At 39.6% G+C, this 15,923-nt stretch overlaps 1 protein-coding gene across 1 annotated transcript; it reads right to left on the bottom strand.

The window, feature by feature from the left end:
* Positions 1-827: 827 nt before the first annotated feature.
* Positions 828-13,875, bottom strand: LOC146568480 (alpha-tectorin-like). Its single transcript, XM_085283544.1, has 24 exons — positions 13,830-13,875; positions 13,653-13,676; positions 13,346-13,461; positions 12,893-13,168; positions 12,359-12,454; positions 12,094-12,259; positions 9,633-10,033; positions 8,970-9,546; positions 8,287-8,870; positions 7,617-8,169; positions 6,926-7,524; positions 6,626-6,783; positions 6,075-6,475; positions 5,721-5,917; positions 3,933-4,328; positions 3,552-3,835; positions 3,202-3,476; positions 2,995-3,114; positions 2,641-2,825; positions 2,392-2,552; positions 1,619-1,870; positions 1,345-1,504; positions 1,151-1,244; positions 828-1,029 (listed from the first exon to the last, which is right to left on the bottom strand). Exons 1-24 carry the CDS (start codon positions 13,873-13,875, stop codon positions 938-940), a joined length of 6,213 nt encoding a protein of 2,070 aa, XP_085139670.1. The 3' UTR covers positions 828-937.
* Between the last annotated feature and the right edge of the window lie 2,048 nt (positions 13,876-15,923).

The raw sequence follows: 15,923 nt of genomic DNA, 5'->3' as shown, positions 1-15,923 counted from the left end.
AACTCTTATAGCCTCTAGTGGCCCCCGCCTAATCATAAAGGCCTAAACATTGACATTCTTTCTCTCACACAGCGCCTAAGCTACGACCTTGGCTCCCTGTTTATCTGCTCCTGCTGAGATGGGGCAGAAAACCTCTCCGGTATGCTCTGTTCTTTTCTAATCAGACAAATAAGGCGATGACTTTCTGCGAACAGTATTTCTTATAACTCAGCAGTATAATGCATCGTAAAACAATATCATTCATTCACAATAAATCAGCAGTCTAATGTAATGCAAATCAGTTTAACAAATGTAATAGTTATCACCTTCTTCTAATTCAGGAGAATAATGCAAACTAAAACTACATAATAATTCACAATCTTTAATTAGGGGTCTAACATGGCATAGGTAATATTATAATCCCACATGACTCAAAAGCAATGTAGTAACATTTTTATTAAAAAAAAAAAAAAAGAAACAGAAAAAGAAAAAGAAAGCAAGACCATCAATCAACTCAGACTGTATTTTGACACAGTTTACAAGGCATTAATATTTCAAACATACATTTATTTTTCATTATTTTTATATTTGCTAATGAATGGATGAATACCACAAAATAAATCATGATGTAACGATGTTAAAACAATCCTGAATGACCTGAAGTTAAAACTCATGAACTGGAAACAGAAGCATACAAATATGTTTTTGATCAGATGCTGCCCTCCAGTGTTGCAAAGAAAAACTGCAGAAATTACAAATAGGAGTGCTCAGAGCAAATAAGAAGTATTTTAATAGATGTCAAATATTCAGTAACATCCACTTTTCAAACCATCACTATTCCTCTGTGCATATAAAAAAGTCTTCTGATTCTATTTTCAGTGCTTTTATTTATCAAATCTATACTAAGTTATTATATGATTGCTGAGTTTGCTGTAATTTGTGCATCAACTTGATTTCTCTAGATCAGAATATTTGCAGTCAGCAAACAGATTATCAGGGTCACCAGAGATGTCAAGAGGCCTGGAGAGCTGCTTGCTTTCATTCTTCTTTCTGTTAGAAAACAACCAAAATCTACAGTGAATTCAAACTTGGCTCATGAATCCAATTGTCACAATCCACTGATTATACAGCTGTATCATCTACAAGACTGCCAATGTTGTACAAATGTTACCTGTGTTCAATACTAGCGGTCCCAATGAGATGCCTTCACTGTCATGGTAGGAAATATCCCTCACCACTCTTGCATGGTAACCTGGGTAGCAGTGCTGTGGAAAGCAGAGTGATTTCAGCAGATGAAGGAATCCAATAAGTGGTATGAAAGATTTTTTCCCAGTGTTAATACAAATCGTTATAAGTAGTACGTACAGCTGTGCAGTAATTGTGTCTCAAAAGACACAGGTGGACCTGGCAGTGCAGGTAGATAGATGAAAAGTTGGTAAAGGTGAACATCCTGAATGAGAAATGGGCTACGGTGGAGACGCCGTTCTGAAGCAGCTCTACTGTGCCATCTGCTGGATTAGGACACCTAGGTAACAGCATAATGTGAAAGTTGCAGTGTTAATGTGCAAACAACTTAGTTATGATAAGAAGATGATTAAGTTCACCCATCAGAAAAGAAAAGTTAAGGCAATGTCTTTACTGTGTGGTGATCAGATCCCAGCGCACGGGGTAGCTGGCATCATTAACAGGCGTTGCCCAGCAAGAGTCCAGGATAGTGGAGATCTGCCGCTCATCGATTCCCTGCGTCTGAACCTCAATGTATAACCTCTCATCTAATTCCATTTCTAAATTTCTGTTTCTGGTCAAAGGGAAGTGGAAGCCAGGGTCCCGGTAGGGTATCATCCTCAAATGATAATGGCCCAGACCAGATGGAAGTCTCTTGTTCACAATGCTACAGGAAAACATGATAAAACAAGATGTTTTCAGGATTTGGAATTCATAAAGCGGTCAGGTGTGTGTGCAGTTTGTAGCAAAATATATACATAAATATGTAACACAAATGAGGGAAATACACAATTAATGCATTAATAGAAAAGCACTCTAACTCTTAAGTAAATTTATTATAAACAGCAGTACAAAGATAGGGTGATACAGCCTAGAAGAAATTACATATAAAAGTGTTCAACCACCAATTAGAACATATTGCAGATAGTAATTGGAAATGATCAAAACAAATTAAGGTGACAGAGTGGGTGTACAAAAAAATGAGCACATTAGAATAATGTTTTTATTAAACAAAGACAGGGTAAAATTATGGTGATTCACATGGTCATTTAGTCATGAAGACAATCAAACACTGAGATTTCTATAAAGCTCAGCGAGCTATGTACCTTTGAAAAAGTAGCAACCACAATGTCATATAACCAAAAAGAAAAAAAAAAAATGTAAGCCAGATGGTGTTGTGGTTATCACCTTTCTACAGGGTTGATGCCAACATCCATAGACAGTGCCTGGGTCAAAGGATAGTCACAGGAGAAATGCAGGTGGATGCTCTTCTCACGACTTATGAGGCCATCATGAGGGTCCACATCCCCGCTGATGGTGTTCTCATAACTGAAGTGGGTCCCGTTGCTCTTAAGAGTAAGAAGACAAAAGATTTTAAGCATATTTTCAAAAATTAAAAATGCTGCCCAGAAGATTCATTCAATGTACTAATTGTACCCTCAGCATTGTCCCACAAAGCTGGTCATCATTGTTGAAGTGGAAAACCAGTCGACCATCCTCAAGAGTCCCGTTGCAGGATTCATCTCGAAGATGGAGGGCATCAGAGTGGAAGCCGGCCTCAAACAGCTGACAGCGGGACAGAGATATGGTGCCAGAACTACTGACACAAGTGATGGACGAGTCTAAGAAGGAGAGAGAAACACAATCTGACCCATTATGGCATGATTTTTTTAAAGCTGAGTCATCAATACTGATTTGAAAGACATTTGTTGACTTGACTGCTTAATATAAAGGCTGACTAATGCAATAAATACACTACAGATACTGCTGAAGGTTTTAGTTAGCCCGCACCGAAGCTCTCATTGTTTGGCCGATGGTGGTGCTCATTACAGAAGCAGCCATAGACACCGTCCTTCTCACCACACCACTCGTGCTCTGTGCAGTCCAGCTTTTCACAGGGGTCTGACTCATCTGCAGACACAGAGAAAGGATCATCAGTGATGAATGGCAATGATTTAAATTTTTATTAAATGTCTAATTTGAGCAGTGCAAACATACCACAATGCAAAGCAGAGCGCCAGTCAGGGATGTCTAGCCCTAGAACAGAGCAGGTTTTCTCATAGGCGGAGACAGCGGAACACAGCATGCCATTGGCTGGAGTGTAGAGGCAGAGGTCGTAGACACAGGAAGAGAAAAATGGCTGGGAGTCAGAGTGCAGGTGGCAGGTGCTGAATGGGCCGGTGGTGTTGGTGATGACACTGCAGAGTTGGGAATATTCTTCTCTAAAGGTACAGTCATTCAGTCCATCATCATCTTCATCAGTGGAGCCACATCTGGAAAAGACAAATCATACTGCCATCAGCTACTGCCTTGTTGAAGCATCAATAGTGATTTCCATTGCAACTCACCCTGGTTGGCTGGTGGGTGACTTCCAGCTGTGTCCAAAATAATTATCATTTTGTGCCAGTGTGCCATTGGGTAAGACTTTGTCATCTGAAGGATCATTGTTAGAGTTTCCACACATCCCTGTGACTCTGTCATGACGGTTTTGGCCCAGTCTGACCAGTAAAGTGCTCTGACCATCAAACTGGACTAGCAAGTCAGAGGCATCAACCACTATGTAGCTTCCCTGCCTTACCACCTGAGCTAAGATTCCCACTGTGGTGGGAAGAGAAGCATCATTTCCATTTACCTGAGAGGACAAGAGATGCAATAAGTGTGTGTTGTTACTTTTGTGCAGATTAGACAAAGTAGAATGCTGTTCATCTTAAAAGTGATAGATAGTTTACCGTTACTCTTTTATTGGGTCCGATCCTGATGTACACACTTTCTGGATGATTTGAGAGATATATGTCCACTGCTGACACAAATGACACACGGTTGTTTCCACGGTGATTGTTGGTGGCTATCACCTGAAACTGTGTTTCATTGGTGCCATGGTTTGTGCTCTCAGTGATGATGTAGGAGCAAGTTCCCTGGAAATGAGCCACTGCTCCATCAAAGGTGATGTAGTGTGGATCCCCCCACACAGTGCAGGTGGACATGGCATCGTAACAGCCCAGCTGGCCGTCTCTGATGGAGCACTGCTGTTCAGGAGTGCAAGACGAGGCAGAACATCGCAGGTCATTTGGAGCGTGACATTCACATCTCTGGGAGCAACCGTCTGTCCAGAAGGACTCGCCAGCCTGTGAACCACACCACACCAAATCATAGCCAAATTGATACAACAAATATAGTTCTTAAAATACCATTTTGAAGTTTTTTTTTCATTAATTGTAGGTGATTTAGTGCAGTAATTGCTAGATCACTGCAAACTGCAACTAATAATATAATAAATATTGCGACAGAGCAACTAGTCGTATCTTTTGATCTTTCTCCCACAGAGAGGACAGATGCTAAATGCTGCAACTTCAATAACTGTGTGGAAAAGAGCTGCATGGAAAAAAGTATTTAATTGTTCTGATGTAGCTGTATAATCTTCAACTGATTGTTTAATGCATTCATTTATTTAGGGACTGGTTTTTATTTTATTTTTTATTTTTAATCTTCAGTTTAAAGAGTTAGAGCATCATTCTGCCTGTATAGCTAAATATTAATTATTTTCTTGGTGTAATATAAAATAGTCATAATAGGTATGCTGAATATATGATACCCTATAAAGACATTGTGGTCCTAAGATTTCAGTTATATGAAACTATAAATTGTAGTTTTGCATTTTGCAACCCCTATTATTTGCTATTTCATAGAAACTACCACGTTTCCAGGTATTCATCATGCTTCCTGAAATTTTTTATATGGTTTGGATTTTTTTGGTCATTAACATGGAACTAACATGTTTTATATTTTGCAACCCTGATTTCTGGTTATTAGACCTAAACTACCACATGTTTCCAAGTCATCATTAATTTTCTTAAAGATTATTCATATGGAATTAAAAAGAAACAGACAGTTTTGCATTTTTTCAGCTTGATTCTTGGTTATTGAACAGAAACCAACATTGATTCCTGGTAAGATAGCAGATTTAAACATAATATTTACAGTGTTACTGTTGTCTACCAAAAAAGAATGTTGGTGAATGAGGCAGGATTCATTCCAGCATTATGGTAATATGGTAATGGTATCCTAATACATTAAAACCTAAAATCCTATTAGTATCTTATTACCCAATTATTATGAGGTTAGCATATATGAAATTTGTTTTATTGCTAGTGATTGTGACTATACTATTACTGTACTTTTGACTCATGTACACACATTTATATCCATATTATCACTTATAATTTATTATCTGTTATTAATTAGAGTTAAACGTAATAGTGCTCAGTAGATCACAAATATTTGTTATGTCTCTATTTTTATCTTCTTATCTCCACCTTGTTACCTCAATATTACCACATTATTACTGAGCTGTAATAGACTCTGTTGTTTGTTTAATATATATTTCTGAATTTTAAGCTGTCACAGTCCAAACCACTTCACGAAGCTTTCTACATGTAAGAAGGGCAAGTCTGCTGATTCTGCTGATTTGAAGGGAATTACTTCAAAGAATATTTACTATTGACTTTAATATGTCTTACATCATAGTAGAATCCATCATACTGGCAGCCACAGCTTTCCACTGGGACACACCTGGTCCCACTCTTGATGAAGCCTTCATCACAGAAACATCCCTCAGAGCAGAACTGCTCACAGGTTTCATCAATGCTACTGGCACAGGTGTGGCCACAGTCAGTACCGCACAGCTCATAATGGCTGTTGGCTGGACAGTCCAGTGCTTAATAAGTGAGAAACGTGACAAATGGCACTAGTCAGACATACCACTTTTAATGTAATACAATCTGGATATAATGAGTGTTGTCAAATTAGTTAAGTGGTGAGCAAATTTCTTGTAAATTTAAATATAAATATAATAAAACAACATGTTGACTCACTGCAGGTGGTGTTCTCTCTCCAAGGATAGATTCGAACATTAGCAGACTGACAGGCACTGACATATGATTCAATGGCACTGCACAAGAGATCGTGGCCTTGATTTCCTGACAAACATACATCAAACACGCAGTCGTTGAAATATGGCGCCGGGTCCACCTCCTCGTGGCAGAAACTGAAGGGCCCATCAGCTGCCTGTATCACCTCACACTGATCTCTAGCAGGCTGTTCATTGGCACACTGTGGACAGGAGGAGCCACAGCCATCATTGCACGTGTAGTTGCCTGGCACCTTCCAGGCTCTCCCAAACTCATCTGGAGATGTGACTATCGTTCCAGATGGTGTGTGAAAGTCATCATTTGGATTTCCATTGAAATTTCCACAAAGTCCATATATTTTTTCTCTGTTGATGACAACAGTTAGCAATAGTCCTTGTGTTAGTTTCATAAGGATAAATTATTAGTAAATAACTGACTTATGTAGATTTGAGTATCCTGGTTTTTAAAGCATGTCAAACAATAATTACTGCAGCTTTGATGGGTGGGAATTGTACCTGTAATTTGGTGGTACGGAGATAAACACTGCACTATATCCATTATAGGTAACACTCAAGCCGAAATTAGTGCTGGCAACTATGCGAGATCCTGTTGCATAGATAGACACATTACCTTCATTCAAGACAATAGGTAAATTTCTAGTTACTCCATTCACCTAGAAGAGATATGCAAAGAAAATCAGTGGGTAGTTTTTCTACTTTTTAATTGTTATTTTTTTCTTTCACATTTACATTTACTTCATACACCTGAAATTGTTCATAACAATCATCGAATGAGAACTATCACTAACTACTTACTTGTACCAAACCTCTTCTGTCCCTTGACATATGCACGTCGTAGCCCCAGACATTCACAAAAACTTCAGCTACTATTGAAAGTGGACGCCCATTCAATGCCTCATTCTTAGCTTCCACTGAAAACTGATTGAGCTCATCAGTGGCATTACAGAGGGTCACCAGAACATAGCGACAGGTTCCTTGAAAATCATAGGCCCTACGATCAAAGGTGATGTAGTGAGGGTCTCCAGAGGCAGAGCAGGTGCCATGAGGGTTGGGATGGCAGCCAAACTCGCCCTCCACCACACGGCAGGACTCCTGGGGCCCACAGGAGTTGGGAGTACAGTGGACGTTCCCTGTAGTGCCGTTACAGGTACACAAGCTCTGACATTCTTCACCATCCCAGAACTGCTCACCACCTTGGTGATAGCGTCCTTGATGATAGCATCCACAAGATGTTGGTGGAACACACTGGTCACCATTGAGGATAAAACCATTGTTACACTGACAGCCCTCCTGGCACACAGTATCACAGGTGAAGGGGAAAGAGAGGCTGGGGCAAGCAGAAGGACAAGAGCTTCCACAGAGTTCATAATGGCTGTTTGATGGGCAGGTTAGTGCTGGAGAAAAACAAACAGCTTAACATATGAAAGCATTTTTAAACATTTGGAGATCATGGCTAGAATTAATTCAAAAACAGTTGAATGCTTACCACAGCCAGTTGCATTTCTCCATTGTCCTAAGGCAACACCCTTCTGTTGACACATTAGTGCATAATCTCGTAGGACGCCACACAGAGTTGATGCTGGATTGTTAGAGCCCCTCATGATCTCCACACATACACCCACCTGCTGGCTCGGGTCAACCACAGACCAACAGGGTACAAATGGCCCATCTGGTGAGCTGAGAATGCCACAGTACTCACTAGAATTGTAATTAGTTGTAGAATTTTGGTTCATGCTTTCGATGCAGTGAGCAGCCAGAGAGCCATCTCGCCAACTGTCTCCAAAATCCTGAGAACTGTTGACCAGAACACCGTTGGGTGTGCGGAAGTCATCATGTGGATGACCATTGTAATTACCACAGAGTCCACCCAGTGAACCGCTGTAGACACCAGGAGCAGTGACACGTACAAAGTGAGGCCAGACTGTCTGCACAGTTACACCAAAGGAGGTGCGAATGATGACACTGTAAATGCTGCTGTGGAAGATCTGGATTCGGTTGGATGTAGTGCTGAAAGGTAGCCTGATCAGCTGACCATTAACCTGCGGGATCATCCAGTTTTTTGCAGTTAACAAGACTTAAACAGTATTGTGTCCGTGTACACATAAATAAATATTAAAGGAAGAACATAATTTTAAGTAAGTGTTCCATTCACTTACCTTCACTTTACTGTTCCTTGCCATCTCAATAGATACGTGTATCCCCTCTGCTTCAAAATGCAGAATTCGTGCAAAACCTTGCTGGCCTCTTGGCACTTTTTCTGCTGTCACCATGAAGTGTGGGTGACTGGACAGTCCCATAACTTTGGCAAGTGTCAATCGACACGCCCCAGGATATTGGTATGTCAGTCCATCAAATGTCTGATATGACCCTGGGCCTCTGATCCAGCATGTTTCATAGCTATTTGGTCTGCATCCTCTTTCTCCATCCTCCACCCTGCATGATTCAAGTGGGCCACAACCATGAGAGTGGCAAGTCATGGAGCCATAACTGCAGCTACAACGTCTCCCACAGTTTTCGTCTAGTATTACAGTTTGTCCAGAGCGGTAGTAACGGCCCTCAAAGCTGCAGCCACACTCAGCATGAGGGACGCAGACCCCACCACTGAGGATGTAGCCTGAATCACAGATGCAGCTTTCCTGGGGAGGTAGAGGGCAGTTATGGGTAGAATTGGGATTAACACAGGTAGGTGGACATGCTGTGCCTTCAGACTCAAAGTGGCTGTTGGCTGGACATGGGATTTCTAGGAATAAGAGAACAACATCGATATTTACATCAGTGGAATTTTAATACAATGATATTTTGAAATAATGCAAAAAAAAAAAAAAAGTGATTAACATACCACAAAAGCCAGGTGTCCTCCAACTTGGTAGCTGAATACCACTTTGTTGACACTGACTTGCATACACACTTAGGGCTTGACAGAGAATAGGTCGGTACCCTCCTCCTACACACAGATCATACACACAACTGTCCACAAAGGACTGTGGAGGAAGTTGCTGATGGCAAGCAGTGAAAGGTCCAGAACTACTGCTGAGGATACCACAGTGGTCAGTGTTGCTGTACAATGCTGTCTCTTCTACAGTGCAAACAGCACAGTCCAGACCTCCGCACTGTGGCCCACAGCCAGGCTCATCATCCCCAGATGCTTGCCAGCTGTTAGCAAAAACCACATCAGAGCTCACAACCTCACCGTCACGAGTTTGAAAGTCATCTCTACGAATGCCATTGAAGTTTCCACAAAGACCGCATGTACCATTCTGGTAAGTGTAGGGCAAGCTGATCTGGACATGATGATTTGTGTCATAAGACACCACTAAACCAAAGTCAGTGCTGACAAACACAGAAAAACCTGACTCATAAACCTGCACGGTGCCATTGCTAAGGGAGAATGGAGTGGATGCAAAGTTCCCGTTAACCTGTAAAAAAACCAGCAAATATATCAAGTGAGAAAAGTATATCTGGTCATAAAGTGTAGAATTTATCCAGAATCAAAATGACCAACCTTAGCCTGACCACGGCGTCCTTTGACAAGCTCAATTGTGTCATTGTAGACATGCACTTTCACCAGTCGTGTCCAAGAGACTTGAGTACTGCCTCTGTGCTCATTTTTGCCTTCTACTCTGTAGTAGGGCCGTCCACTATTACATTGCTCAGAGAGAACATACGTGCAAGTGCCTTGAAAGTGAAACATTGTGTTATCAAAGGTGTAGTAATGGGGATCACCACTTATGGTGCAGGTTCCTCTTGGCACTGTCTGACAGGAGAACTGGAAGGAAGCTGGCTTGCAGATCTGTGAAAAGGAGCACGGCTCATTGCGGCACTGCAGGCCTGTTGAGGTACATGTGCACTTCTGTGCACAGGTCCTGTCACTCCAGAATGAAGCACCCAGCTGCACTAATTCACCTTAAAAAGAGTAAAAGGGAATGTCCCTTATTCCCAGTGTAAAATTTCCAGACATTTACATTCATAAAGCTTTAGGAAAAAACTTTCACACCTTAAATTTTTTCATATTGTGTCAAATAACAACAGTAATTGCCTCAAGGCACTTTATATGAGTAAAGTTCCCAAAATAACAGCAGGTAAATCCCAACTGTTTTACAGCCCCTACCAGCATTAAGATAAGATGGGTCCTGATTATACATGAGGAGAAGGATTTTAAGTTTGATTCTGGATTTAACAGGGAGAATTATGTTCTGTCTTTTTACTCCCTATCCGTACTGCAGCATTTTGGATCAACTTAAAGCTTTTCAGTGAGTTTTGGGGACAACCTGATAATCACAGTAGTGCAGCCTTCAAGTAATAAATGCATGAACTAATTTTTTAGCATCACTCTGAAATAGGATGTTTATAATTTTAGAGATACTGCATAAATGCAAAAAAAAAAAAAAAAAAAAAAGCAATCCTGAATATGTGTTAAATATAAGCAGTGAAGGACATAACCTGGTCAAAAACAAAATTTCTGTTAGTGTTAAGGCCAAGGTAATCCCATCCAGAGTATGCATCTGGTTAGACATCATGTTTTTAAGATTTTCATGGCTGAGTGCAATCAACTTAGTTTGATCTGAATTTAGAAGCAGGAAGTTGAAGGTTACCCGTGTTTTTATGTCTTTAAGACGTTCCCGCAGTTTCGTCGTTTGGCTTCATTGACAGAGCTGGAGATCATCTGCATAGCAGTTAAAATATACGCAATGCCTTTGAAAGATACTGCCTAGGAGAACCATGTATAATGTACACAGAACTGGTCCTAGCACAGAATCCTGTGGAACTCCATAATTAACCTTAGTGTGAAGACAACTCCCGGTTTACATGAGCCAACTGGAGTCTATTAGATAGACATGATTCAAACAAGAGCTTAATTGCTATGGCCTGCTCTAATCTCTGCAATAAAATACTGTTGTTATTAATCGCTCCGCTGAGGTCTAGCAGCACAAGTACAGATATGAGTCCACTGTCAGAGGCCATCTGCAACTTTCACTAAAGCTGTTTCCGTACTGTGATGAGCTGTAAATCCTCGATGAAATATATGACAATGCACTGTGATTAAGCAGACTAAACACATGCAATAACAATAATATGTGTAAAATGGGGATGGGCAATAAAAGTGTAAATTATTATTCTGTGAAATAATTATTCAAAAACAGTTCCAGGAGCAATGGTGTGTGATGTGCATGACAATTGTGTCTCTTCTGTATATAGGTCAGCTCTCATTGCACAACATCAACCTACTTAGATAAAGAACAGGTACTTAGCTTACTGGTGTAGTGCCAAGTCCATCTTTCTTGCTTCAACAACAAGTTGACCTTCACCTAACCCAGTGATTCCTGGCCACCAAAGTACAAATGGTGTAGGATTCATATTTACATATTTAAGGCTCCAGCTGTAATGTACTGAGAAACCTCATCCATTTCATTTTTCGTTGTCTGCTTTGCATGCATTGTTTATGCTGAAATATGGAACTTTTCAAACACCAGTGCAGACGCCACTAAATCAAATCCGTTATCAGTGGACATATCCTGAGCGAGGGAGATAGTTCCTTATGCAGTTAAGTACCAAAATGAAGAAGTTATAACTGTGATAAGTAATCTGTGTGTCCATGTGAATCTTGCCTTAGGATAAGTCACCTTGTTGGGAACAGCTTCTCTCTCTAGCATTTGTTATTCTTTGCATGCCATATGTTGCCATTCAAAATCTTTCAAAACCTCTGAATTCATGGGTTAAACATCCTTTAAGCAGGTAGGACGAATGTTTTTAAGCATCCAACTAACAATTTGAAATTCCTTCATTAGTTCTTGATTCCAACAACAGTCACTTTAACGTTAATAACCTCAACCTCATTGCTTTACTGTACTCTTAATGCACTGTGATTAGAATTCTTGCCTTGCCTTTCACAGATGCACATCACTATAATGTTATATAACACAAAGGCTGCAGAAGCAGTTGCCTTCTGTATCCTGCAGTCTTACCATTAAAAGTGCAGCCTGTTGATCCATGGTCTGTCCGGAAGGCCCAGCGACCTGGTTCATTGACGTTGCTGCCAAGGCGAAAATTTGAGTTACTCCCTGATGCAGCACTGGTGAATGATCCAGGGAGGACATAATAGTGAGTGGAGTCGATTGTATCATAACCAGCCTGCAAATGTGAGTCACAAAATTATGATTATTGCATTTAGAAATAATGAATGTTTTTTCATTAGTAAATATGCAGAGTATTGACTATAGTAGGTCTGACCTGAATTCTCAGTGTTGTTGAGGCTATTATACCATAGTTCATCAGCACAAATGAATAGTGGCCTCCAGAGATCAGCACAGCTTGGACAGTAGTGCGCTGGAAAATATGAATTCAGTTATTATATTTTCTGTTTGATCAGTGTTCTGCTGGATTTACACCTAATTTTGTTATGATACACTTTTCATGTATCACTTTATCAAATGTATTAGTTCATAAGACATTAAGTTGTGCTTCGGTTAGAATGATCTAGATTTCAGATAAATACTATTAACTACCTTAGTTTGTTAGTATGAAATGCTTTATGTAATCTTCTGGTATCACTTTAAAAAAAAAAAAAAAAAAAAAAAAAAGCTCAATATTCAAAAATAATCTTTGTATGAAATATATCACATGAATTTATGTCTTTATGTCTGGAAGGTGACACTAGATTACACTAACCTACTGTTCCTGAATTAGTAAAGTAGGCAACAGACTTTCACGTACACATCACACATAAGCACATAATTTGATTCCAAATTTTGGAAGCTGACTTACTGTTCCACTTGTGGGATAATAGGCCACCTCAAACCAAGTTGCAACAAAGACCCAGTTGGCATTAAAGTTCAGTCCTGGAAAGTATTGATTGATGTCTTGTGTAGCTTGCTGGAGAACACTGCCACTGGTGTATTGTTTGTAGTAGATCTGACCATTTCCTCTGTTGTCTAAATCTGTCCAGAATGGAGCGATGATGTCTCTGATACGTTGTGGGAACCTCTGACTTGTAAAGTCCCTTAGTGGACCAGTAAATGTTAGGTGTCCATTATGATTGACCTGAAAAAAATAGAAAAGAAAAAGATTTCCTGTCACAACATCTAGATGAACAGATTTGGATTTTGTTTTGCAAACCACATTTTATATTGTAATTAGTGGCAGGAAGTTTAATTAGACAGCTAAATATTTTTATGGTACAAATGTAGTAAATGAATTGTTCCTGTTAATTTTACATACATAAATGCTGTTATATGTCCTCCCAAAATAGAAAAAAGGTCTTAGCAGGGTAATCGGTGGAGAACTTCCATCATCTACCGCAGAGCTTACAGTTCCAGATGTTGGGTAAAGAGGTCCTAATAAGCAATTAGGTAGATCATGACAAAAAGATAGAAAAGGCCTGTATGGTTAATATTCTGCAAACATAAATATAAAACATATTCATCACAGGCTTTCAGTCTTTACTCCTCTGTGAAATGTGAGGCTGATATAAATTGAGGATAAAGCATTAAAAGTCAAATCTTTAGAGTTTTGAAAAGATACTTACTGACAGCCTGAGCAGTCACTACACCTGTACATGAAACAAAACACGGATAAATAAAATTATGACAAGTTTTTTAAGATTGTAAGATTTTATTTCTGATCCAAAAAATTCAAGTCATCACTTAGGCAAAAATAAACACACCATAAAATGGATTAAAGGAACATAAATACAATTACTAACCTGTCATTCCCAAAAACAGCACAAAAAACACGATTTGACCCGCCATTTTGTCAAATCAGATCTCTTCATTAAAAAGGGAAAAAAAAAATTTTAATTTATAACCTAAGTGCAGAGCTAAATTCAGATGAATCTGTTGAATCTTGATGTAATATTAGTTGTGAGTCTCTCATGCTCATTTGAGACTGCAGGGGACACACAAGGCTTTATATAGTTGGGGATATTTACCTAGGAAATGTAATCAAATACTCCATCAAAGGATATTTAGAGAAGAATGATGTCAGTTACCGTCACCATGGTTAATAGTCAAGCAGTAACTTTAACAACGATAGATACAGATCTCAGACAAAGGGTTTACTGCTGACACAGTAAATCATTCTCAAACTATTAGTGATGATAAACACAGTGTTTACAGTCAGGAAGAGGGAGTGAAGGAAGAAAAAATGTTTTTTCCTCATTAAATTTGGTGCATGAAGAAAATCGAGAAGCTCTGGCATCTTCTTGTCCATGTTGACTATACAAAACAGAAACTCCAGCTGTAGTGTTTGTAACTGCAGCTATTCTGTAATGTCAGATATTTCTCATTTTACTTGAGGAAAATTTCATCCAAATAACAGCAGAGGCAAAAGCTGCTGCACCCAGGCAGTCAACACTTGCGGGTTACAAAAAATGAATGTTAACACTTATTAAATTCTTAGAATCAATTGTGGGTGGACTGATGTCTGATATCACCTCACATTTCTTCTTCTGCACCTCCTTATATAGAGATGACCCTTTTGCAGGCAAGACTCACACTGCCAATACCTGCCCTGTCAAGGATCTGGTTCATCAACCCAGCATTTTAAGTTATTCTGTATTTGGTTCTTTCTTTGGTTTATTGTTATGTTTAATAAGTTTATACAGTTTAGTCTTGAGTTTAGTTCTTTTTCATGTTTCTGAGGTCATTTGTATTTCTGGTTTATGTTTTCTTGTCTTTGTCTCCTATTTATGTGTCCTATGAGAGTCCATCATGTCCTCTGTGTATGTTTTCCGGTTTGTGTCTCTCGCCCTTTGTGTCGTAGTGGTCTGTCTGTGTTTCATTTCCCTCTCTGTCGCTCTCCATGTCTTAGTCATGTCTTTGTGTTTTGTCTCTATCTGTTCCCATGTTCCCCTCCTTATGTTTTTTGTCTCTGCAGTCTGGTGTGGACTCTCGTTCTCCTTTCCTCGTGTCAAGTTCCTACATCTTAGTCATGGTCTCAGTGTTACTTCCTGTTTTTGTTTTTTTACAGTCTCGTCCTGCGTTCAGTGTGTTCAGTTTTACTTCCCCTGTGTCATCATGTCTAATTCATTCCTGCTGTGTTCCTAATATGTTTCCACTGACCGTGTCTTTCCTCATGTGTATATATTGTGTCAGCTTCCCCTTTTCCCTTGTTTATATGTCTCCATGCCTCAAGTGTTTGGGGATTTCCAGGTGTTCCAAGTTTAATGAATTTACTTTTCCCAGTTTAGGTTTTTGTGATTACTTTTTGTTTAGTTGGTTTTCTTGTTTGTTTAATATTTTTTAAAAATCTAGTTTTGCCTCTTCTCATCTGCATTTTGGATCCTCTGACATTGCAGATCGTGACATGCCCATGTTTTGGACTGCATTTGAGGGCCACATCCACATCAACATAACAGGTTTGGGTCCAGAGAGCATTGTTTAAACACCAGTGCTCATCATGCTCATTCCTGTATAACTACAGTCTACTAATCTTCTGACGGACGCTTTCAGAAGGATAATATGTTTTCATAATCGGGGTTTCCAGTGGTTTAATGTTTACATGACAGGGGTCAGAAACACAATGTACTTGGAGCAGAAAACATTTTTTATTGTCCAGGAAGGAGAATGAAAATACCCAGGATTGGTGGAAGCTGAACATTCGATCAAACTCCTAGTGTTATCAAGCCAAGCCTTTTTTTGTTTCTAGATAAAGTTTTCATGTCTTAAATGTGCCACTGGCTCCTCAGACAAAAGAGCACAGGCGTCGTTTATGATCAGTATGAATCAACATTTTACCACTGACATGTTCACTGTGTCAGGGTTCCTGGGTCGATGACCCAGTGTTTTCAGTTTTGTCA

Source organism: Mchenga conophoros, linkage group LG8, assembly GCF_057382185.1.
Source record: "Mchenga conophoros isolate Kocher_MC1m ecotype Shallow Benthic linkage group LG8, M_conophoros_male_GT1.1, whole genome shotgun sequence".
In the NCBI taxonomy this organism is placed as follows: Eukaryota; Metazoa; Chordata; class Actinopteri; order Cichliformes; family Cichlidae; genus Mchenga; species Mchenga conophoros.
The sequence above is the reverse complement of the archived record's forward strand: the minus strand, read 5'-3'. Positions and strand labels throughout refer to the sequence as shown.